The sequence below is a fragment of the Nelusetta ayraudi genome, unplaced genomic scaffold, assembly GCF_046127955.1.
Source record: "Nelusetta ayraudi isolate G7.1 ecotype Tasmania unplaced genomic scaffold, CSIRO-AGI_Nayr_v1 ptg000015l, whole genome shotgun sequence".
Lineage (NCBI taxonomy): Eukaryota > Metazoa > Chordata > Actinopteri > Tetraodontiformes > Monacanthidae > Nelusetta > Nelusetta ayraudi.
The window spans coordinates 1,216,019-1,239,209 of NW_027466065.1; the positions used below are offsets into that span (position 1 = coordinate 1,216,019).

Genomic DNA, 23,191 nt, shown 5'->3' on the forward strand with positions numbered 1-23,191 from the left:
TGAGTGACACAAGTTCATTTCAATAACAATAGAAATTAGAAAGATAATTCATTCGAAAAATAAAAAGTTATATTACTATAAAATTCTCTCTTACACTTGGTGACTGTTCACCACAGTAGTTCCTAAGTGATGTCATTACATCTAAGTTAACAGCAACGTGCAAATGTAAAAGCTTATCAATTTTAATTTACTTAAAACACCCTTATGGCTTTGGAGGCTCTGCAGCATCTGGAAGCAGACTCAAAGTTTAGCCCGCAGCGGCATCTCATGGAGGCACTGCCTGACCAGCCCCAGGGCGTCCAGGGCCGTCCCCCAGGCCAGGGTGACCCCCCAGCCTCCGTGGCCGTAGTTGTGGACCACCGGCACGGTGCGTCCCTGCATCCGCAGCAGCTCCTTCTCCACCCTAGGGTTTCTCCTGCTGGGCCTCAGTCCCACCCACTCGCCGAGCACTTTGGCGTGGACGAGCGACGGCTCCAGCCGGCTGCAGCGCTCCAGGATGCTGCTGGTGTCGCCTTTGTCCACCTGCAAGCGCCAGTCATGCTCCTGCCGGGTGCCGCCGATGGTGACGCTGTGGACTCCCGGGTAGATGTAGGTCTTCCCGTCTCCGTCCCTGACAAAATGCTTCAGCCAGGGTGCCTCCACCTTCAGGACCTGACCTCTGACCGGGTACACCTGGCCGTCGTCCACCAGCGTTTTGGAGCCGAGCCCGGCGCAGTTAACGATGATGTCATAGCTGTCGCCGCTCAGCTCCTGGAGGCTGTTGATCTTCCTCTGCACTACCTGTCCTCCCAGTTGCACAAACCTTTCCAACACAAGTATGTTAAAGATTTACCCAAATGACACTCTGGAAATCATTTTCCTGGGAAAACAAGTGTGGCACAAGTTTATACTGCATTATCGTTCTTAGAATGATAACCTATAGGAGATAACGATGGTAAACAAGACATACTGTATCTAATCATGGAACAACAACATCTTTTCAGACCAGTTTGGCAGAGGTATCATCTTTTGTTGGAGAGTGAGTAATCTGAATGTTAGCAGACACACCTATTTTTGAGCCACGGCAAGTAGCTGGAACATTCACACTTGATGGTGGTGAACACCTGGCCACATTTGTGATCTGGAAACCTTTGAAGCTCCTTGTCAGTCATGAACCTGAAGCCGATCACAGAGTCGGCCCAGAAGGGCTCCTTCTCCTCTGTAATCTCCCTCAAGATCTGGCAGCTGAGAGAGAGAGAGAGAGAGAGAGAGAGAGAGAGAGAGAGAGAGAGAGAGAGAGAGAGAGAGAGAGAGAGAGAGAGAGAGAGAGAGAGAGAGAGAGAGAGAGAGAGAGAGAGAGAGAGAGAGATAAAAAAAACAAAACAACAACACTAAAGTGTGTATATCTTTGCACAGGGTCAGAATATCTACCCAGAGCTCATGATGACTCCAGCCTCCGGTGCATGTTGGGACTGGGCAATGGCCAGCAGGTGATCAAAACTGTCCTTGAACCAGCGTTTCTGCCTTTGCATAGGAATATCTGAGAGTAATATTTAAAAGGGTGAATAATCATGCATGTGCAACGTCTGAAAAATGCAATCATGCAAAATTAAAACCGGAAAGCAGATGGCGGGCTGCACCTGGGAACTTGGCCGCATACAGGATCCCCGCAGCTCCGTCGCTGGTGGTGTCCGGGCTGAAGCGGTCAGCCAGCAGGGTAACGGAGCACAAGGGCAGAGCTTCGGCGACGCACACGGCTGTGGAGAGGCCGACCACACCGGCTCCGACCACCGCGATCCGGACACCTTCCTTCATCCTGCAGGAGGGAGAGAGCCGACGAGGAGATCGGTGTCCACTTGCCGCAACACGACCTGCGACAATCGACCTAGTTATGAGTTAACTATAGATCCAACGACACAGTCCAAGAACCGGTTACATAATCGATGGTTAAGTAAGAGCAAGTTTTTACAAGCGTTTTCTTTCCAAAAAAGAAAAAAAAAAGAAAAAGAAAAATCACAATAAACTCCAGCTCATAGTTGTTTTTCTAATACTTGTACTGCTTTTAATCAACCGCTATGTATTGGTTGCTATTTCTATATTGTGTATTGAATGTGCAAAGAAAACGAATTACATATCGATTTATTTATTTAATGCATACAGATTGGCTGCACCGTGCATCGATGTACATACGTGAATGGAGCTAATCTCCCGCAGCTGACGTCTCAGTCAAAACTAACTCGGCCAACGAACGAAAAACGGCGTCCGCGTCGACGCAGTGAAACGCGGCCACTAAAGTCAATGAGCAGGTTCACACCAGGCGCAGAGCGTCCGCGTTTCAGAAGCGTCCCAGAAGCAGTAAAACGCGAGCCGCTGGAAAAGAACGCCAGAATTTATTCTTTGACGGTTGCCGCGTCCCTCCTGCGTCAATTGTAGCAGGTGGCATCGTTCCGACAGGAAATCAATGGTGTAAAAACACGGTGGATCCGGTTGATTTTCATCGTAACACACAATGTGCTGGATTTTGTATTTATATGTGCTGTACTTTACTGTGAAACATCAACGTGACGCATCGGCTTCATCGCTGTTCAGGTCGGCCGTCAAACAAAAACAGATTTCACTTTGAATCTCAAACTATGATGAACAAAATGCATCTATACTTTAAATACCTGCATTTTGCATGGAAGTATGTGGGAGGGTGCTGGAGCGTGAGCAGAGCATCAACGCGGTCGCTCTGCTGACGCTCTGCAGACGCTTCTGGTGTAAAACAGGGGTTAGTTTGCCGGTGTCGTGCCAAGGCAGGTATCCCCGATATAATTTGCACCCCCTGGCCGCGGGAGCGCGCACACACTTCTACGCTTCGGTTTCACACTGAATAGCCTAAAATAAGCTTCAACACCACGTAGGGGACAGCGGAATAAGAACATTCTTGATAAATGTCTCATGTGTCCGTAGCGTAACGTTGTTGATAAAATTATAACTCTGAAACGATGAATTACATGTTGCTCATGTACTTCGTTGAAACCGAAGCGTACGAGCGTGCGCGCGCTCCCGCGGCCAGCACACACACACACACACACACACACACACACACACACACACACACACACACACACACACACAGAGAGAGAGAGACACACACACACACACACAGGCTTCTTGCGCGTGAATCCCGTTCACGTCTCTCTTCTCGCGATATGAGAGCCACACTAGGCTCTCAGCGACGGAGAAGGTAAGGTCCTAGAAGTTCAATATTCTGAATTAGACCCTGTTTTGTGCTCAGCTGGACCTCCTACACATAAAAAAGTTTCCATCGTATAAACTCGCTTACTCTCCATTTCTCTTTGTCAACTGGTTGTTTTGCCGAACCTCGGTCCCGTCGCGACGTTTTGTGGACATGCTATAGCTAGCTTGCTAACCTTTGAAAGACATCGCTGCAGCAGCGGGTATATCTCTGGACTGTTTTAAACTTTATGTGTAAAACTGATATGGGGAATTCAGTCTGATAAATAAACAAATAAATAAAAAAAAAAAAAAAAAAAAAGGAAGGGAACACTTCAAAGAACTCCATGACCATTGCAATTGTAGATAATGTAGTGTCGGCTCGTTTACTAATGGAAACGTTTCATTGCCCTTGCAGTGTGTTTTTGACTCTTGCAGACAGTGAAATATTTATTTAATTTACCTTTTAATTAACTTTAATCGATACCCTCCCTAAGTTTTTTTTAATTTTATTTTTTTTAAATAAAGACATATTTTTATTTAATTTATTTGTACTTTATTTTATTATGAATAGATTGTTGGCTTTTTGATCTTTAAGGCATAGGATGGTGGAATGATGTCCACTTTATTCCAAAGCATCAGCTAAGCCAATTTATATATACTCACTTTGCAATGATAGCACAGAAAAATCACCTATTTTGTCACTATTTTCTTTTATGCATGCATACAGAACTGTTGTCAGTCCCATTTTTAAAACATTTTTCTGTCTATTAATTACAGAAACAAGCTTGTTCCAACCAGAAAATGTCTAAGAGAACAACGAGCGGGAGCATATCTCTCGTGGCTCTGCGTTCCGACTCCCACCAGCAGAACATTCTGAAGAAATTCAACCAGCTGAGGAAGCAGGAGCAGCTCTGTGACATCACCCTCATCGTGGAAGACGTGCACTTCAAGGCGCACAGAGCCCTGCTGGCAGCGAGCAGCGACTACTTTGCTCTCATGTTTACGGCAGAGGATCAGGTCAGTCAGGCCGTCCTCCAGGTGGCTGGGACGGCAGCTCCAGTGTTTGCCAAAGTGATGGACTTTATCTACAGTGCACAGGTGTCCGTGGACAGGAGCGCCATGCCGCAGCTCCTGGCTGCAGCTCGTCTCATGGAGGTTGGCGACCTTGTGAGGCTTCTGTCCGACCTACCGAGGGAAGCTGAGGAGGTCATTGAAGGCGTCACTGTGGCTTTAAAACAGACCAGGCGCAAACGAGGACGGCCGAAGAAGGCCGTGAGTTTGCCAGCGGCTGAGCCCTTGATCAAGAACGAACCAAGTGAGAGAGCCGAGAGGAAGCAGACTGACGCTTTGACAGACGATGACGACAACGACGACGTTGAGACGCTTTCTAACGACAATGACAATTATTATCTCGATGTCAAGCGGCCGAACAAACGCAAAATCAGGCCACCGCAGAAATACAGTATCTTCAAGGTGGGCAGCGAGACAGCTGAAGGCAAAGAGATGGCGAAGAGAGGCAGAAAGAGGAAATACCACAACACTGAGACCCGGTGTGACGCCTGTGGCAAAGAATTCAAAAACCACTTCTTTTTGAAAATTCACCAAAGGACTCATACAGGTAGTCTGCAGTGTATTATTATTATTATTATTATTATTATTATTATTATTATTATTATTATTATTATTATTATAATAATTATAATTATAATAATAATAACAAGTCCTGTGTTATTATTTGTTGTTTCAGGTTGGCTAAAACTTACCTTGATGTGCTGTTCTCTCCTCCAGGAGAGAAGCCTTTCAGCTGTCAGGTTTGCAGCAAGTCGTTCACCCAGAAGCACACCCTGGTGGCCCACCAGCGCATACACACAGGGGAGAAGCCATTTGTGTGTTCCATCTGCTCCAGATCGCTCTCCTCCAAACACACCCTGCAGGAGCACATGAACCTGCACGAAAGTAGGCACCCGGCCAGATCCCGTCACTTTGGTTTCCCCATGCCTGCCTGCCTCGCCTCCGTTTCACCTCTGCACCTTCATTCTCAGAAAAGAAGTCATTCACTTGTGAAAAGTGTGGGAAGACGTTCACTCAGAAGCGGCAGCTGAAAAGCCACAACAAAGTTCACTCAGGTGAGAATCGGCCGCAGCAGAAGGTCTTTTAGAATTCACGCCCAGTAATTTTGATTATGATCCCTTTGTATGAAGGCAAATCGTTACCAGAATGCGCCCATTGTCATCACAAGTTTCTGGACACAGCTCAGCTGAAAAAACACCTGAGGACTCACACAGGTAAGGCCGATGAGGGTAATTATGGTCTGTGATGTGGGTTAAAGGAGGCACTGCTGTCAGCTGATCATCTTAAAATCTTCCCAGGCGAGAAGCCCTTCACATGCGAGATCTGTGGGAAATGTTTCACGACCAAGAGCACGCTGCAAACTCACATCATGATTCACAAGTAAGTCAGTGAAAAAGAGTTTTCAAACTTTCCTGGTTAGGAAAAAAAACCCAGAATGTGCCGTGTCTCTTCAGGGGCGAGAAGCCGTACGAGTGCAACATCTGCAATAAATCCTTCACGGACCCGAGCGCCAGGCGGCGACACGTGGCCTCCCACTCTGGGCAGAAACCCTTCAGCTGCTCCATCTGCAACCTGTCGTTCACCCGTCTGGACAACCTGAAGACGCACATCAAGTCCCACAACAAGGAAAAAGCTGCAGCCGACACACCGCCAGTCGCAGCAGCAGCAGAGGCTCCATCAGAGGAGGTGCGCAACGTCCTGCAGCTGCAGCAGTACCAGCTGCCCTCCGGATCCCAGCAGGAGATCCAGCTGGTGGTGACCGAAGACGGCACCAGTATCAACTTTGTGCCGAGCCAGGGCCAGGAGATCAGCATCGTCACCACGGAAGAGGAGGAGGGGGAGGCAGAGGAGAGGATGACGGGATCCTCTCACCCCAGACTGACCCTCCTCAGTCAGCCCACCGGCAACATGACCCTGGTTGGCCAGGACCAGCAGAGCCTGGTGGAGCAGAACCCTCACATCCAGACCATCAGCATGCTGGAGGGTCCGGTGGCGTACCAGCCCGATCAGATGCACATCATCTCCCTGAGCAAGGAGGCCATGGAGCAGCTGCAGGTCCACCATGGCCACCTGCAGCAGCCTCTGCAGGTGATGCAGGCGGAGAGCTCGCAGCAGCAGCAGCAGCAGCAGCAGCAGCAGCAGCAGCAGCAGCAGCAGCAACGGGGCGCTGGGGGAGCCGGCAGGGACAAAGCCAGTCAGGGAATCCACATTAGCAGCCAGAGCAGCCAGCCCATCTCCATCAGCCAGACCAGCGAGGAGATGTCCGGCCACCACATCCAGGGGCAGACCTTCCAGATCCAGGCAGGAACCGTCTCCTATCTGTACACCACCGGCCTGCCGCAGGGCAGCTGAGGGGAGGGTGGGCGGCGCCAACGCAGGTGAATCCAACAGGCTACAGTAGGTTGAGCGGCCACACGGTGACCAGAGCAACGCTGGTTTCACCTCCAGGCAGCACAGACAGGCAAGAAAGACTGAAATACTAACATGCAGCAGGGTGGCCAAAGGTCACATGTTACTGGCGCGTTTTTTTCTTATCATTATCTCAAGGCCTCTAGGAAACTGCAGATTTAGCCCTCTGTTGACAGCCTCCCAACAAGACTGATGTTTTTTCGGAATGCCCACATGTTTGAAAATCACATTAGAGCTTGCCATGTTGGAAACAATTGTCCACATTTCTCAATGAAACTGATGAACTGGACAACAAAGACTTTGTACATTTTATTGTGTTTTTTTTATTAGTATTTTTATATCGCACAAGTTCATCACTCATGTTTCAGATTTGTGCAAGGTAATAAAATTCTCAAAAAATCAATATCAACCCTAGCTGAACTGTTACCTTTGGACATGAACTTGTCTTATTTTGCCTCTCCTAACAGACCACAGAGTCACTGTCGGATGTGTCTGTGCGGGGAATTGAACCTTCTCACAGGTCTGGCAGCTTCCTGTCGGCGTTCAGTTCTCGCAGGCGCGTCGGATCCTGAAAGAAGAGCAACGGGAAGATTTCAACTCTTGACTTGATTTAAACTTGTTGAATGCCTCCTGTTTGCTCTACTTACTGCTTTTGGTCTGTCGGTCCTTGTGGTTGATCTGCTCCGACCCATTTCAACTCTCTTGTGAGTAATCACGGTGCTCTGAGTGAGTTTTCCCAGCTGCAGACTGGACTGCAGTAGACCTGAGGACAGAGGGATCGACTATCAAAGGGATCATAAATCAGCCTTTCAAACAAGTTCAGGATTAAATGATGGCTTTCATTTCCACTCAGTGCAGTCGTCCGTTTCGGATGATCACGAAAGGTGAGAGTGAAGGCACCTGCTGAGGGACTTCTGCTGCTCAGCCTGCTGGCTGACAGCGTGTGGTAAGACCTGCTCTGTCCTGAGAAACGGAAACCAAACAAGACGTTAGCAAAGAGAGGCTCCTTGTAATTTAAAACCTGCCGCACCAAGGTGTGAATATGAACCACGTCAACCAAGGCGGGTGTCTGGCTACCTGTGGTGGTGGAGGTGCTTCTGGAGAGAGCCGCCTCCATGTCGCTGAGTCTGCCCTGCAGCCGCTCCACCTGCACGAAGGCCTCCTGTTTGAGGCTGAGCTCCTGCTGCAGCTGACTCCGCACCTGCACCCACACCCACACAACCCAGTTGCTGGAGTCACTGGAGTTCCTGAAGGTAAGACCCTCGTCCATTACTGTCAGGAGTTGTGATCTTTTTTGTTGTTGTTGTTTTCACCCCAGAGCAGGTGTTTGATGTATATGGAAGAGGATTAGGGCCACAAGATGAGAAATTTCGTGAATAAAATCGAAATTTTGCAATTAACATCAACGTGAAGTAAGTCAAAATGTCGAGAATAAAGTCGAAAGGCTCTGCGCGCAAGTCTAGCTGAATGCTTCCGTTTTCACCAGTTTCCTGATTACTGCAGGTGAACCTTGTGGCATGCACCTGTTTTCTGCAGTTTACTTTTAACTGGGTAACTGAGTTAATCCACCATCTAGCTGAACATTGACTTTATTAAAGTAATTTTTTCACGAAATTTCAACTGAAAACATAAATAATAATCACCTTCCTGTAATATATTTTTCTTTTCTTGTAGCCCTAATCCTCTTTCGTAGATGTAAATGAACATTTTGCTAACTGACAAAAAAAAAAAAAAAAAAAAACTTTTGAAAGACACATTCAATCACCTTAACAAGTTTTTTTGGAAGGGCCTCCCTTTTTTTCAAATATTGCTCTCATGCAGAGATTCCAGATGTCTGTTTATAATAAAACACACTTAAGGTTGGACTGTGGACCGTATTGTCCCCGTATGACTTGACCGTTGTTCTCATAAGTTACAATAAAGTGTCACCACTCAGTGGTGTAAATACTTAAGTAACCTCAGATATTCCTGCAGGGTCACCGTGTCTTAGGAGAACCAGGGTTACAATTTAACTGCCAATAAAAGCTGAATGTTCCCTGCAGCGCACCTACACACACACACACACACACACACACACACACACACACACACACACACACACACACACACACGCGCACACTGCTGGAGGTGTTCTGTCGGTCAGACCTGTCTGATGTGCTTGGAGCTGCGCTGCCGCTGCAACTCCTTCATCCTGCCGTCTCTGTCCAGCTGCTCGCTCAGCGCCCTCAGCCGTCTCTCCCTCTCCTCCCCGTCGGCTCTCATCCGCTCCAGACTCTCAGCCCGGACGCTGTCCAGCTCCCGCCTGCTGCGGGCCTCCTGCGCCGACTGATGCCGGGACGCCTGCAGCTCCTCAGTCTGCGGAGTCGGAAGCTGCTCGGTGAAAACATCCACAGCGACGAAGCTCACAGTGGAGACACAACCGTTTCTCCTCTGCAGGAACGCTCACACGTCATCGCACGAGATGGTTTTGGTTTTGGCTCTGCAGAGACCTTCATCTACCTTCCTGCAGAGCAGCTTCTTAGTGCCGCGGCACTCGGCTCGACTGCGGCCCAGCTCCTTCCTCGCCGCCTCTAGCCGCTCCCGCAGGAGAACCACTTCCTCCTCGGACGTCATCTTCACTCGGAGGGCCTCGATGCGACAGGTGATCTCCCTCTGGATGGGATTAAAGACGTTTTTAAATTCACTGCACCTCTGTGAAGATTTTCTTTGTGTCTTGCGCTTTCCTGCTTGTGCAGGTGAGCAGTTTCTGTGGTGCCGACCTGCTGAGCCTGCAGAAGCTGCCGGTGAAGTTTCCCCTGCTCGACCAGCTGCTTCCAGCGGCTCGCGGCCTTCAGCTTACAGAGCAGAGAGGCCAGACGACTGTTCTCCAGGCCCAGCTCGTGCACCTCCTCCTTCTGGCGGAGCAGGTGGAACACGTGAGACGATTTGGGCCTCATCCCCCTCAAACGTGAACGCACACCAACACACACGCGTGCAAACGTCATCTATCTACCTCTGACAGCGTGACGGCGAGCTGCTGGTTGTCCTTGGCGCAGCCGTATCTCTTCTTGAGTTTCATGATTCTGTCGACCGCATCGCCTCGGGCTCTGTTCACCATCTCGCTCACATCCTGCTCCACCTGCCGCTGACTCTCCTCCAGCTGGGCCTGATACAAACAAAGATTTTTATCTTGATACTTATCTTTCTTTATTTCAAACATGTAAACAACAATAAAATAATTAAAAAAAACAAAGAAAAGGAAACAGCGAAAGAAACTAACTAAGACAACAGAACAGTACAAAATAAATAGTTTCTCATGTTCGAAAGGAGGTAGGAAGAAGTACAGACTTACAATTAACATAATCATATACATAATTAACATTTATAATTAACCTTTAAGACATCTCCAGCCTGAAGCATTTAATACAAATAACAATAATAATAATAATAATAATAATAATAATGATAATAATAATGATAATGATAATAATAATATATTTTGGGACTTTACATCTAATAAATGATCTCAAAGTGCTTTACAGTGAATGAAAGCATTGAAAAAGCATTTCTAGCCAGTCTCGTCACCACTGGTGACCATCAGGTCTTCTGACCTTCAGCTGGATGCAAGTGCAGTAGAGGTGCCGGACCAGCGGGTCATAACGCTCCCTGAATTTCAGACTGAGTCGCTCCTCCAGTGTTTTCTGCTCCTGTTCGGAGCGAGCGACCTGAGCTCGCAGCTCCGAGATCTGCAGCATCATCCCGCCGCAGAGACCGGCCACCTGCCACACAGCGAAGAACCACCAAGAAGAGTGAACTCTGTCTCTGCTTTAGTAACACCAGCGTCGAAAATACAGAGTAGCTACTTTATCCAGAGTATTGATGCTCCCTGATCACAGATAACTTCGTGTCCTACCTCTGCTTGAGAGTCGCTTGTTTGAGCTTCCTTCAAATTCCTTAAATCCTGCAGTAAAATATTAATAATAGTTCAAAAAAATTCCTCCTCACTCGCGTAGAGTTTGCACGGAGGCATGCGGTATGATTGCACCACCCACTTGTTCCCTCTGACGCAGGAGCTGCGTTTGCTGTTGCAGGATCTGTTCATAGAAGTGGGAGTAAAACAGGAAGGTGCGGCGCTCTCGCTCCATCACGGAGCAGCCAAGCTGAGTGAGACACTGCTGGAGGCGACTCCGTGCCACTCTCAGCTGAAAGAGGAGACGCACGGTCAGTCTAAAAGGCTTCAGTTCAGGCTAGTCTCTAAATTCAAGTGGACAAATATATTTTTGAAAGGCAAACATTTGTTTTTCTCCTATTGAATAATCACGGGCTGTAATTTTACTCTGGCGCTGTATGTGTGACCAATTAAAAGGCCCAATATGAATCGTTTAATGCCACCTAGTGGTGAGTAAGTATACTGAGAAAGTTTTCTGAAGTTTAACATGGTTTCACATCCAGGTCTTTATGTAAAACTTAAAAGGTTTTACTGGCAAGTGTCATCATCATCAGCAGTTAGTTATTTTTTAGGGTTAAAATACATGCAGACATATTTTCTGCTCCATTTCATGTCCCTTTAAACTTTGTACACTGGGCCCATAACCTGGATTTTTTTTGCTAACCTGCCCTCCAGACTCTTCAGCGCCCTCCATCAGCTCCTGGATGAACGTCTCCACTACCTGTGGCCGCTCGGGCGCCAGCGTGTGCTTCAGCGAGGCTTTCCTCCACAGCTCTGTCCACACACCGGAAATAATAACAGACTGTTGTACCTTGTGTTCAACCTTCGCCTCCCGTGCTCCTCAGCCCTCTTCGGTACCTGTCGGGAGGCCCATCTCCTGTCGAGCGTGCTCCGAAGCCACCAGCGTCAGCTCTCCGCCGACCCTCCGCTGCACCGCTCGGATCATGTCGCACTCGGTGTCCTCCAGCAGCCTGCGGAGCTGACGAGACGACGGCGGTTTGAGGCAAAGCGTGGGGAAGCTCGGGGAGACACCGGGGGTCAAGGGGGGAGTGTCGCTACCTGGAAGGTTTTCACATCGACCTCCAGGGCTCCGGGCGGAGGTTGGAGAGACTGGCTGCCTGAAATGAGGACCTCGTAATCCCACTGCGTCCCCATTCGCTGAGCCAGAGCTCTCATGCTGGGATAGAAGATTTCAGTTCTGCAAAACCAATTGAGGCAAAAATCTAAAATCTCTGACATAAATACATATGTATATATAATATACACATATCTGATATAATCTGATATTATATATATATGTATATCTGATATATATGTGTGTATATATATATAGACATATATGTATATATATATATATATATATATATATTTGTATATATATATATATGTATATATATATATATATATATTTATTTTTTTATTTTTTTATATTTATATATATATATGTGTGTGTGTGTGTGTGTGTGTGTATATATCTTGTCTTGTTTACCAAAGCCTGCAGTAAATAGTTTAATAGAGAAGTTTTATTGAGCTCAATCTAATTTGTTTCGTGAAAACACTTTATGAAGCAGTTATAAAGAGAGACATCCTTAAAAATAAAAAATAAATAAAGCTGATCAAACCAGAAAGTTGAACTTTCCGCAGCACCTGTAGTACTTGGCCAGCTGCTGATATGAACTTGGTGTCCTGCACACCTCGGTGCCCAGTCGTCTTTGAGCCCAGCTCTCTTTGAACACCTGCAGCTGCTTCATCAGCAGGAGGAAACCTCTCAGCACCGACTGGACCTTGATAGGATCGTGGAGAGGAGGTGGAGGAGGAGGAGGAGGAGGGTCAGGAGGAAGAGGAGAGCAACTGCCAGCACAAGTCGTCTCTGCTTCAGCTTCTGGCTGGAGTTCAACCTGCTGAATGGAGAGAGACAAACCCTCAGTGAGGGCAAAAGAGGACGTCACGGCAAATTCCCTCCAAGCCTCGAACCCAGTCCGTCACCTCTTCAGGCTCTCTGTCCTGCCGGAGGTCCGCTTTGCTGCTGCGGAGACGGACGGGCGCCGCCTCTCCTCCACCGCTCAGGACATCCTCCATGAGCAGCGACGCTCCGAGCACGGCAGCGTTGGCCTGTAGCCTGCCGCGATGGCCCAGGCCGCTCAGACACAGCTGCAGACGGTCCAGTTCAATGTATTTTAATTAAAAACGAAACAAACGAAATGCAGCCATGTCCCCCCTCTGGTTCTGTCCTGATTGAACATATTGATGGGCATTGAACCTGCATGCTGTGTTGGATGTCCGGGACGTCCCAGACACGCAGAGGCAGCCACCCCTGACTGGCTAAGAAGCTCCTCCATGGAAACAGCTGCTGCGCCTGCAGCCGCATACAAGACAGATTAAAAAAACACCCTCCACCGTGTGTAAAAAAAAAAAAAAAAAAGATTTTCAATCTTTTATCCGCGGCCCTTACTGACCAGACGCCCACGTGTCTCCAGAGGTCCCGGCACGGGCAGCGCCAGGCTGAAGACGTCAGGCCGGATGCAGTCGCCGAGCAGCGGGAGGCCTGCCGCCATGTTGTCGCTCAGACTCTGCTGGGATTGGACGTCGCCGGAGGAGAGGAACACCTCGCTGGACCAAAGGGGAAAAAAATATGAAGATATATTTGCAAGCAGTTACCGCAAGATCTGTTGAGGCCCCAAGAGATGCAAAAAGTTTCCAGTCGAGAGAAGAGAGAAAAGCGTCCGACCTGCCGAGGTGCCTGACTGCTGTGTCGAACTGGAGCAGGAGGACCTGCCTGCGCAGCTGCAGCAGACGGCCCACGCGGTCTGGACTGCCGGGATCGGACAGCTGCTGGATCTGGTGTTTGAGCTCCTGCAGCTCCGCTCCTGCAACCGCCAGCGCACACCGTCACAGATCACACGGTCTGATATGTTGCGAGCGCTGATGTGTCGTCTGCCGTCGACCCACCGATGCCCTCGCCGCCTCCCCAGTCAGCAGACAGAGGACCTGGCGCTCCCTTCGGTCTCCTGCTGCTGCCGGACGCCTCCGAGTTGCCCAGTCTGGAGAAACTCACCAGGTAGTGGACGATGTCGTGGAGAGCCGACGCGATGAGCAGCACACGGCGGAGAGCCGCGGCGCCATCCTGCAGGCATCAGAGGGCCGGCGGGACAGTGTCTCTCAAAATCAGACTGAAATGTGTGACTTTCAGCTTTGCTAGTCTTACCGAAACACTCAAAGTCTGGAACATGTGAAGAACTTGGCTGAAGTGCGGGATGAGCCACAGGTTGAGCAGAGTTGTTCCATCTGCAGACAACAGCTGATGCTCTTCCTCCTCCTGCTGCTGCTGCTGCTGCTGCTGCTGCTGCTGAGAGTTCCTGACATGAGAGGACAGCAATGTTTCATTCAACAAGTTTTGTTTCATTCACGACGAGGTGTATTGACATTTTCATCAACGAATAAAAACGGGACGAAAATGTCTGCCGGGAAAAAAAAAAAACATTTAATAACATTGACTTCATTAATATGCTTCACAGTTTGCACCTGGATCCAGGGCAAAGGTCAGCTTCCGGGTCCAAAACGTTTCCACCTCTGGCTCGTCCAATCACAAAGTGGCAGCGACGGACAGACGGGAAGTCGTCCAGCAGGAAGTTCAGGCTGTAGTAATACGCTACAATCTGTGCTCTCACGCAGTGCAGAGACATCTGCGTGTTGAATCTGTTGAAAACAGGCAGACGCTTCGTTTTCCCTCCAATGGATTAGAAAAAGGAAAATAAATCCGACCGAGATGAGTCACTGAACTGGAACGCAAATGTTTTCGGGGACCTACTTCCTGGCAAAGTCGATGATGAGGCCTTGTTTGACGGCTGCCGCTTCCTCCTGTGATGTGAGAGAAATTCACTTATGGACTTCATCGCTGGCAGCCGATGCCGACTGCTTTATCCTGCTGGCGCCACTCACCGCCGTTGTCACGCCGCCCCTCGCGGCCTGGCTCTTCTTCACAAACGAGTTCAGCATCTCGTCACGCAGACTCACTTTTCCCAGCTGGATGGACACGAAGGCCTCCATCAGCCTGAAGTGAAACACCAAACAAACAAACAAACGAAAAACACCAGGACACTGTTTATTGACGAAACAGCGCGCTGCTAAACAAATCTACAACCAAATATGGGTTCTTCAGGTGGATGAAACAACCTCTCCTTCTCAGTGGCGGCTGGTCTGACTGAGTCGGACGTTTCCTGCAGCTCGCTGCCGTCGTCTTCTTCTTTTGTCGAATCAGATTTGACGTCTTTATTAGAATGAAGGGCCGCGTCAGTCTGGGGGGGGGGGGTGTCAAAAAGCAAATAGATCAATGTATAACTCAGTAAATATAACCTAAATGACTCTTGACTTTTGATAGTCTGTTAGCCAAGTCAGGTCATTAAAGGCAGGCTATAATTTCTAGGAGGAGAGAAAACGTCAGAAATATCATTAATATGGCCACAAATTTCATATATCGTTTGTACAAGAGAATGTTGTATGTTTCTCAAAGCAGATGAAAAGAATGAAAAGTGAAAAGTCACCTATTTGGGATTCAGGCTGCTTGAAAAATAATCACAGTATGCTTATTAATATTATTCCAAAATTGAAATTCTAATAATAATTTGTTGTCAGTGTGTCGGTGAAACGCACCTCGGCGGCCGACATCTGGCTCTCTGCCCGGCGACAGACACAGACCAGCTTCACGGCGCTCACCAAGGCGTTCTTCTGAGCCACCTGACTGGCCAGAACCGTCTGCAGGGTTTTGATGCTCTGATGGTTCATGAGCTGTGAGGAAAGAAGAGGCTCCTTCCATTCGTTTCTGGACACTGAACCGCAGTTCTGATCCCCCTCAGCAATGTAGCGGTAACACACCTGGGTAACGGCCTCTGCGCAGCTGAAGCTGAACCTCCCTATCTGGTTCTGGTCCAGATCCTGGATGCTCAGAGGCAGGTGGGTCGGCGAGAACCTGCAGCGGACAGTGTAATTAAAGGTCCAGTATGTAAAATTTGACTTGATTTAGGATTTTTTTTATTGATAAAAACGTTGTGCGCTACGACACTCTGCTCAACGTGCCTGTCCACCGAGCTGCCGTCCTCCAGTGCGGCCGTGACAAACACAGACCTCTGATTGGCTGCCTCGAAGGGCACAGGCCTCAGGTAGAGGTGGGAAATGTCGAAGCCGAGTTCTGAAGCCACGTTTCTGTACAGTCTGCCAAAAAAAAAGGATCAGGTAAATTTTCTGTGCATGGTTTGACGATAGTGGTCAGTTCAGCTTTGCTGTTAGTCGGTCAGTATGAAGACTGGCTGCAAAAAACTGGGCGAGCTCAATATTTAGACTTAAAACTGTGGCATTGTAGCTTCATCTCACCTGATACTGCAAAAAAAGAAAGATTTAGAGCCGTTCGGAATTGAACTTCCTAGCATTAATTGTATATAATTACAACAATATGCTGCTGCAGAACCAGCGGTGACCACGAAGACAAATGTTCACGCAACATTACGTCAATGCAACCAGGTCCTAATTGCTACATCCAAAAATCTTTAATCAAAAATTCTCAAAATCGTTCAAAGTATGGTGTTGCAATACCAGCAGTGACCACAAGGATGAATGCCAAAGCAACAATGTCAATGCAACCAGTTGCAAAATGATGCATGCATCGAAAAATTCTTAAAATCTTTCATTTTGTTATTTTTGTGTGTGTGTATAAATTGTTCCCTGATTAATTATGCAAAATAGGTTTTGTTCCGATAATCTAAAAAACAAATAAAACTGGGTCGCAGCCCCCCCGGTGCCCTCACAACTCGGCGTTGTCTTAACTGTGCCAGATGCGCCGTCTCAGAGGCCGACTCCAGCAGACGGTGGCGGAGGGTGACGAGCTCCAGCAGCTTGGCGAACGTCTCCACGGCAGACTTCTGCTTCTCCCGTCCACCGGTCACGTCCCCCTCCTCTGCAGACCTCGCCAGCGACAGCCCCATCTGCTCCACCAGACGTGGGTCCTCAAAGAACAGGTCGGAGAACAGCTGGCGGAGGGCAAACAAAACAAAACAGGATGATCTAGTCACATAAGCTCGGTCTCAAACAATAAGGACGTGAAAAAGAACCCACATCCTTCTGGGTCTGGGGGCTGTAGGAGGCTCTGGGTGGCGCCAGCTCACTCCAGCACCACAGGGCCTCCTGCAGGAGCTTCTGCCTCAGGAGGACCTTGTGGGCGGCGCCAGTGGCCCGGTGCAGCTGGCAGAGCTGGGCGTGAGCCTGAACGACACCCTGATAGACGGCGGAGGCCAGGCAGAGGGACGGGTGGACCTCCAGGAGGTAGACGCTGGTCAGCGCCGGGCTGCAAACAGCAGTGACACAAAGAGAGGTCAAGAGAAAAGCCGTTGGAGAGCCGAAGACCCGGCCGAGCGGAAACTCTGGTGCGTTTTCCTGCCTGCTGCCTCCCAGCGAGACCAGGTGTTGGGGAGCGTAGTTCGTTGGCAGGCCGTAATCTTGGACAGACCCTCCGCCGCCGCCGCCCTCTCTCCAGATACGGTGAAGGTACACCCGCTGGTTTTCAATCTGATGAGGCAAAATCGTGAAAAAAATAAATAATCCATTGATTAATCAGACATAACGACTTTCTCGTCTGATTTTTTTTTTTTGCTTTCTTACTATTCAGGGAGTGTGTGCTAAAACAATAAAAAACATACAGTTCTGGAAATCAGCCTTTTGTGATGTCACAATGGACACCGGGAAAATTTAAACTCCCACTCTCTCTGAACTTTCGGTGACATTCGTCTCTGCAACATCTCGGTCACCTGCTTGTCCAAAATGCCTGTGATGAGCTGCTGGTGGCGCCGCAGGCAGCATGTCTCAGCCCTGTAGGCCTGGACAAAGTAGTCCAGGCTCAGGTCCAGCTGCGGACGGCTGTGCGTGATGTCGGTGATGACCTGCGCCAGGGCGAACCTCTGCTCCGCCCCAACGGTGTGTTGGTACGCCTCGTAGTAGCAGTTCAACAGCTGCACATCGTGGAAATAGGCACAACATTGCAGCAGAGCGAACGTTAATTTGGTGAAAACACTTTTTATTTTATGTTATACATGTATATATATATACATGTATACACATATACATACATATACATATATAGTACACATACAGTAGATGTATATGTACTATATATAACATGAAGTAAAAGAAAAACATGTTTTTCACCTCTACTTTGCCCTCCAGAAACTCCGTCTCGCACGTCCACAAGTCCAGCAGCACCGCAACATGGTCCACATCCGTCCCGCCACCCTCCGAGGTGGCTCGTCCCTGTCCGGCCCCCACCGCCTCCATCCTGCTCCTCTGGATGAAATGCGAGCCCACCAGGAGGAGTTCACTCTCTAGCCGCTCCAGGTCCTCCAGGGCGGCGTCGTACACGACATAGAGACCCCTCTGGTCCTGAGTGTGGACCAGGCGGCCGTCTGTGCTGTAGAAATCCTGAAGGTTCTCCACCTCGGGGAACTCCATGAACTCGGAGCAACGGACCTGGATTAGACCCAAAAGGGTCCATTGACACGTTATTGAACCTTCAATTTTATTGAGTTTGCTGCTGGTAATGTGCGATTAAAATTATCACACAAATATCAATAAACTTTACTGAAACAACAGTAAGGAAGCAGAGGTGCTGAAACGTACTTCAGGCAATAACAACTGTAATAAATAGACGCGAATGACAGAATTTGTATCTTTTAAACACAAAAGCAATGAGCATGTAAGAAGTACAAAGTACAGATATTTGTGGTACCTGAAAAATCTACTTAAGTACAGTAACAAAGTATTCGTACTTTGTTACTTCCCACCTCTGCCACTGACCTTGCAGTCCACGGGGGTGTTGTGGCTGAACTGCAGCGAGCCCAGACCCGCTGCCTCACCGCTGCCCCCTCTGGCTGCGTTCATCCAGCACGTTTCATCCGCCGTGCTGCGCAGCTCCCCGTCCTCCTGCTGCAGACCCGCCAGGTCAAAGGTCAGAGTCCTCTCCACTGAGCGCAGGTAGTTCAGCAGCCCCAGACAGATGCGCTGCAGGTGAGGAATGTAAAGTAAGGTTTTTTTTAGTTGTTTGTTTTTTTTAATGCATCTTCCGTGTGTTGTTGCTCTGCTCTCACCTGCAGCTGCCGCAGTTTGAGGTGTCGCAGGTGAGTCAGGGACAGGTAGGCGCCCCTGGTTACGACGGGATCTGAGGCTCCGCCCTTAAATCCGTCCTCCAGGCCGAGGAGCTTGAGGCTCTCCTCGAAGGAGTAGCTGCACAGCAAGCCGAGAGCAGACAATGTCTCTTTCAAAATGTCAAAATCCAATCACCGTCTCAGCATTGTGTTAGCTTCAAGTCTGGCTTTGGTCACAGCGTAAAGCTGCCTACGAAGTGACCAGCAGCGGCCGTTAGAGATGCACCAGAGCTGGCGATATTTTCAAAATAAAAGAAGCTCAAATAACACAAATAAGAGCGAAAACACCTGACTCGCCTACCGCAAGAAAAATCTGATTGGTCCACTTTGGTTGTAACAGACAGTTGAACCAGCTAGCTATACATTTTAAATTCTCTCAGTCAATTCTCTCTTTTCTAAGTGCTCCCTACCAGATGGATATGTGGAAAAAAAAAAAAGAAACTTGGCAAACATTCCATCTGTGTGTGTATGTCGGGATTAATGATGATTCAGTGGTATAATTAAGACCCAGCTGTCCTTGTGCACCAGATGAGATGAGCTCTGAGGCAAATTTTTCAAAGACGACAGAAATCAAAATGCCATTCTCCACTCAGATCACCTCTCATTGGTCGTGCTCGAGGTTGGACTCTTCAAGCTCCGCCCACTGGAACCACCTCGTGTTTCCTAACGGGAAAAATATCACCTTTCATTGAATTGTCTTGCATTTTCGTTTCCATCTCTTGAATCAGAAAGAAAAAAGCTGACACTGAGAGGGGCTGCGCTGTAGACACGCCTCCAGATCTCCGAAGTCCCGCACGATGGTGCGTTGGCGGCGGACGCTGCGTGTTCTTTCATCGCGGCAGAGACGCGGTGCAGGTCAGGGTCCTGTGAGGAGCGACAGAGCGGCTGATGACTGGCTGCTGCCACTGTTTAGGCGAGAAAGAGCCGGCGTGGCCAATACCTGCAGGAACCTGCTGTGCATCTTCAGCAGCTCGTCCATCGGCTGCTTCTCCTGGAGGTGGACGGCGAGCTTCTGCTGCCACGGATCCCTCCTGGGCTTCACCTGCGGAGGCCGCACAGTTTAAAACATGGCATGTTCATTTCGGCAGCATCCTCCTAACTAACAAATCAGAACAAACCAGAAAAATAATTCATCTTTCAAATCCTTTGATCTGTCTGCCCTCTCCCTCTCCCGACAGAAATGTGCACCAGTGTAAATATCTCTGCACCCATACCCGATAGTGGTATTGGTATCGGCACTGATACCACTATCGGGCATTGGTGCCGATACCAATACCAGTATCGGTGCCGATATCAGGGGTGAGTACTCAACCCATACTCATGAATATGTGCCGATACCACGACGCAGATACCATTTGTATATATATGTGGATGACAATTTTGTTAATTTTGCATTTGTACTGCAGTTGAACTTGTGACTCATGTCCTAGAAAAACATGCTGAGGAATGTTGTTCCGATAACATCAGTGGGGGAAAAAAAATCAAAAGTAATTCTATAATATCAGTGAGTACTGAACTGCAAGTACTTGTACTCTACTCGTTCTGTAAAAAAGTAAGAAAATTGGTATCTGTGCATGTCTAATTCTCAGTGACCCTGACCCGAATGAAGGGGATCCAGCTGGCCTCCTTCTTCAGAACGGCGCCGCGGCTCCACCTCCCCCGCTGACTGAGCTCCACCTCTGTGCCGCCGTACCGGGGAAACGTCTTCATCTGCTCCTGCTGCCTGAAAGTTTCCTGGAACTCCCTCCACACCTGGTAGGACGGACTCACGTCATTTATCACTTCACGTCTCTTTTTCAACCGTCGATCGTCTTTTCTGTGAGATGACGTCACTTACCACGCTGTAGAGGTCCATCTCGTCCGCGACGCTGCAGAGTTCCCGGGCGTGTTCGGCCAGGTGGAAGTGAGCCAGCAGCGCCTGCAGCTCTGGCAGGAAGTCCCCCAGGTGAGCCGTGTGCACGGGGAGGCGGTCGGCCGCTCCTGGAGTAGCGAGCAGAGGGAGAATGTTGGTGTCGCACTGAGGCCAAAACGCCACGAAAGCTTGATAGATGAATAATTATTGTTTCATCCTCTGCGGTCAAAGACTGTTGAAATTGTGCCACTGTCATGTCTGTCCCCCGGAAACATGTGAGTTTGGTTTAAAGAAAAGAGAAGAAATTAACAAATTAAAAAAAATTAGAAGAAATGAATGACTTAAGAAGATTTGTGTGATTTTAAGAGATGTTTTTTCTCTTTATGTGCTGCCTATCACCTGGAAATTGCAGATATTTTCTCAAAGTTTCCTCAGTTTGCTCTTCTTCTTCTTCTCCTCCTCCTTCTTGTTCTTCCCTTTCACAAGTTGGAATGTAGTGCAGCACCTTTGACAGTAAAGGAGTATTTAAAAAAAGTTAAGGCCCCCTTACCTCCCAAAAAGACGTACGCATTACAAAAAAAAACCCAAGCGAACGGCCCGTCACCCTGAGGAAGTCTCCCACCACGTGCACAGAGTGCAGGTGGCAGACCAGCCAGCGGAGGTAGATGAGCAGGTCTTCCTGACGGAGCACGTCAGCCGGGTCCCCTCGGCCGCTCGCCGACAGCCTGCGAGCTCTCAGAATGGCGTCCTCGTATTCGCACGTCAGAAATGACAACTGATCCTGAGAGAGAGAGAGAGACGGAGAAAGAGAGAGAATCAGGGTCACAGGGTTAGCCCGGAGAAGAAGGTCTGATGTGTTTGTTTGGCTTTTCCAAAGACCATTAAGTAAAGGTTTGGAAACCCTCCTCCTCTGTCTCCTAGTGAGGGAGAGACACTGACTCTGTAGTGAGGATGAAGCTCCTGGATGGCGCCGGCGTGCCGGCAGAATCTCCTCCATCTCAGCATGAGCAGGTATTTGGTCTGAGCCAAGTGGGAGGATCTGTCGCTGAAGAACTGCAGGACGGAGCAAAAAAGGGATTTAAACGGCCTAAGCTATATCAAGTGCTCTCTCAGGTGTGTGTGCGTGCGTGCGTGCGTGTGTGTGACCTGATGCAGAAGCAGGGGCAGACTCTCGGCCGTGTGCTCCAAACCCAGGCAGCTCTCCAGCTCCCTCCGCATGACGTCGGCCTGTGACTGCACCGGCAAGGCTGCGGCCACCTGAGAACCGAGCGGCTCCGTCAACCTGAGCGTCTCCGACCCCCCCACACCCCCACGAGCTAGTTCAGTCCTACCTGCAGTCCCCTCCTCAGGACCAGTTCCCGCTCGGCACGGAAGAAAGACTCATCCTTTGGAGGCAAAATAGAACTGAAAAAAAGAAAGAAAAACAAACAATCAAGTGTTATTGAAAAAGATTTGTTGACTTATCTGTCCAGTGTGTCAAAAAGCTCTGCAGGCAATGAGACAGACAACCTGGAGATTCCATCACACACACTAACACAATGTTTTTCAACAGGCACACTAGTGTACCGTGAGATAATGTCAGATGTGCTGTGAAAGATTATCCAAGTTCACTTAATTTGTCTTTAAAAGAAATGAAAGCCTCTTTTCCTCCACCAATTCCTCCCAGGAAATCAGCGTTGCGTGCATCTAAACAGACCCAGGTTTCACACTGAGTGAGTAAAGATATATTGCCATCATTATATTATTTTATAATATTTTTGGTTGCTGGTGTGCCACACAGTTTGCCACCACTGTGATGTTGTGCGAGACCGCGCAGCGTTGTTGAAATGAAGGTTGCACACCTGTAACTGCCAGAGTCCTGTGTCCACTGCCCGAGTCCTCCCTTCCCAATTAGCTCCCTGAGCGCAGAGAGTTGACGGGAAAGCTCGGCCTCCAGCTGCTCCACCTTCATGCTGGAGGAGACTGTGTACTCCTCGCCCATGCCTCGGACTCCCTCGGCTTTTTTTCCCCCCCTTTTAAATGCTGAATCATAAACTCGTCTCTGAGTCCTGTAAAAAAAATAATAATCTCAGCCTCCACTCGGACTCGCTTGTTTGGCCGTTTCCTAGCAACCGAGCCTGTCCTCCCTGCTGTGACTGCGGGTTACCTGTAGGGGGCTCTAACGTCACACATTACACAAAGCGATCAAGTAGTAGGCAATTTGATAATAATTCCAGCAATCCTAATATAATTTAAATTCTAGCATTTTTTTTTTTATTATATTCATGACATTTATCTTATGTATCTGAGTAGTTTGCTTATATAGAACTGATGGAATAATTAAAATTCAAAAGAAAATCGAAAATTCTAATATTGCTAGTGTTGTTATTAATATTCCTATTTTTTTTTTTATTATTATTATTCTACTACTTATTATTATCATGATTATTTGCATTGTACGTCAGGTCTCGAGGCACACACTTCCCCTATTAGCATTCAAGATCCTTGCTGTAATCTCAGCTGTTCCGTTCCTCATGGATACAGTACGTGATTGGCTCTTAGCTCATG

General features: G+C 48.6%; 3 protein-coding genes across 5 annotated transcripts; 1 reads left to right on the forward strand and 2 right to left on the reverse strand.

The window, feature by feature from the left end:
* Positions 1 to 29: 29 nt before the first annotated feature.
* Positions 30 to 1,882, reverse strand: ddo (D-aspartate oxidase). 2 transcript variants are annotated; one of them, XM_076023273.1, is made up of 4 exons: positions 1,620 to 1,882; positions 1,411 to 1,519; positions 1,048 to 1,224; positions 30 to 802 (listed from the first exon to the last, which is right to left on the reverse strand). In XM_076023273.1, the coding sequence occupies exons 1-4, from the start codon at positions 1,792 to 1,794 to the stop codon at positions 241 to 243; spliced, it is 1,023 nt and encodes a 340-aa protein (XP_075879388.1). In that variant the 5' UTR covers positions 1,795 to 1,882; the 3' UTR covers positions 30 to 240. The 2 variants fall into 2 exon arrangements, with proteins under 2 accessions (XP_075879388.1, XP_075879389.1); XM_076023274.1 differs by having other exon boundaries at positions 1,411 to 1,565; positions 1,620 to 1,750.
* On the forward strand, positions 1,798 to 7,084 carry zbtb24 (zinc finger and BTB domain containing 24). Its single transcript, XM_076023266.1, has 7 exons — positions 1,798 to 1,930; positions 3,979 to 4,819; positions 4,990 to 5,157; positions 5,244 to 5,327; positions 5,403 to 5,486; positions 5,571 to 5,652; positions 5,727 to 7,084. Exons 2-7 carry the CDS (start codon positions 4,003 to 4,005, stop codon positions 6,622 to 6,624), a joined length of 2,133 nt encoding a protein of 710 aa, XP_075879381.1. The 5' UTR covers positions 1,798 to 1,930; positions 3,979 to 4,002; the 3' UTR covers positions 6,625 to 7,084.
* LOC142886247 (uncharacterized) lies at positions 6,978 to 22,954 on the reverse strand. Of its 2 annotated transcripts, none has more exons than XM_076023256.1 (46): positions 22,486 to 22,954; positions 21,976 to 22,048; positions 21,791 to 21,901; positions 21,584 to 21,697; positions 21,249 to 21,425; positions 21,044 to 21,149; positions 20,630 to 20,772; positions 20,392 to 20,544; positions 19,733 to 19,834; positions 19,537 to 19,656; positions 19,391 to 19,455; positions 18,736 to 18,871; positions 18,446 to 18,649; positions 17,801 to 18,118; positions 17,404 to 17,604; positions 17,037 to 17,164; positions 16,715 to 16,943; positions 16,427 to 16,629; positions 15,683 to 15,817; positions 15,482 to 15,575; positions 15,260 to 15,394; positions 14,783 to 14,904; positions 14,549 to 14,660; positions 14,418 to 14,467; positions 14,132 to 14,305; positions 13,815 to 13,965; positions 13,559 to 13,733; positions 13,338 to 13,476; positions 13,066 to 13,219; positions 12,870 to 12,965; positions 12,596 to 12,760; positions 12,257 to 12,507; positions 11,669 to 11,807; positions 11,468 to 11,588; positions 11,274 to 11,383; positions 10,713 to 10,862; positions 10,574 to 10,621; positions 10,272 to 10,439; positions 9,674 to 9,826; positions 9,441 to 9,575; positions 9,181 to 9,333; positions 8,827 to 9,036; positions 7,759 to 7,882; positions 7,582 to 7,644; positions 7,329 to 7,444; positions 6,978 to 7,249 (listed from the first exon to the last, which is right to left on the reverse strand). In XM_076023256.1, exons 1-46 carry the CDS (start codon positions 22,623 to 22,625, stop codon positions 7,196 to 7,198), a joined length of 6,420 nt encoding a protein of 2,139 aa, XP_075879371.1. In that variant the 5' UTR covers positions 22,626 to 22,954; the 3' UTR covers positions 6,978 to 7,195. The 2 variants fall into 2 exon arrangements, with proteins under 2 accessions (XP_075879371.1, XP_075879369.1); XM_076023254.1 differs by having other exon boundaries at positions 12,257 to 12,510.
* Between the last annotated feature and the right edge of the window lie 237 nt (positions 22,955 to 23,191).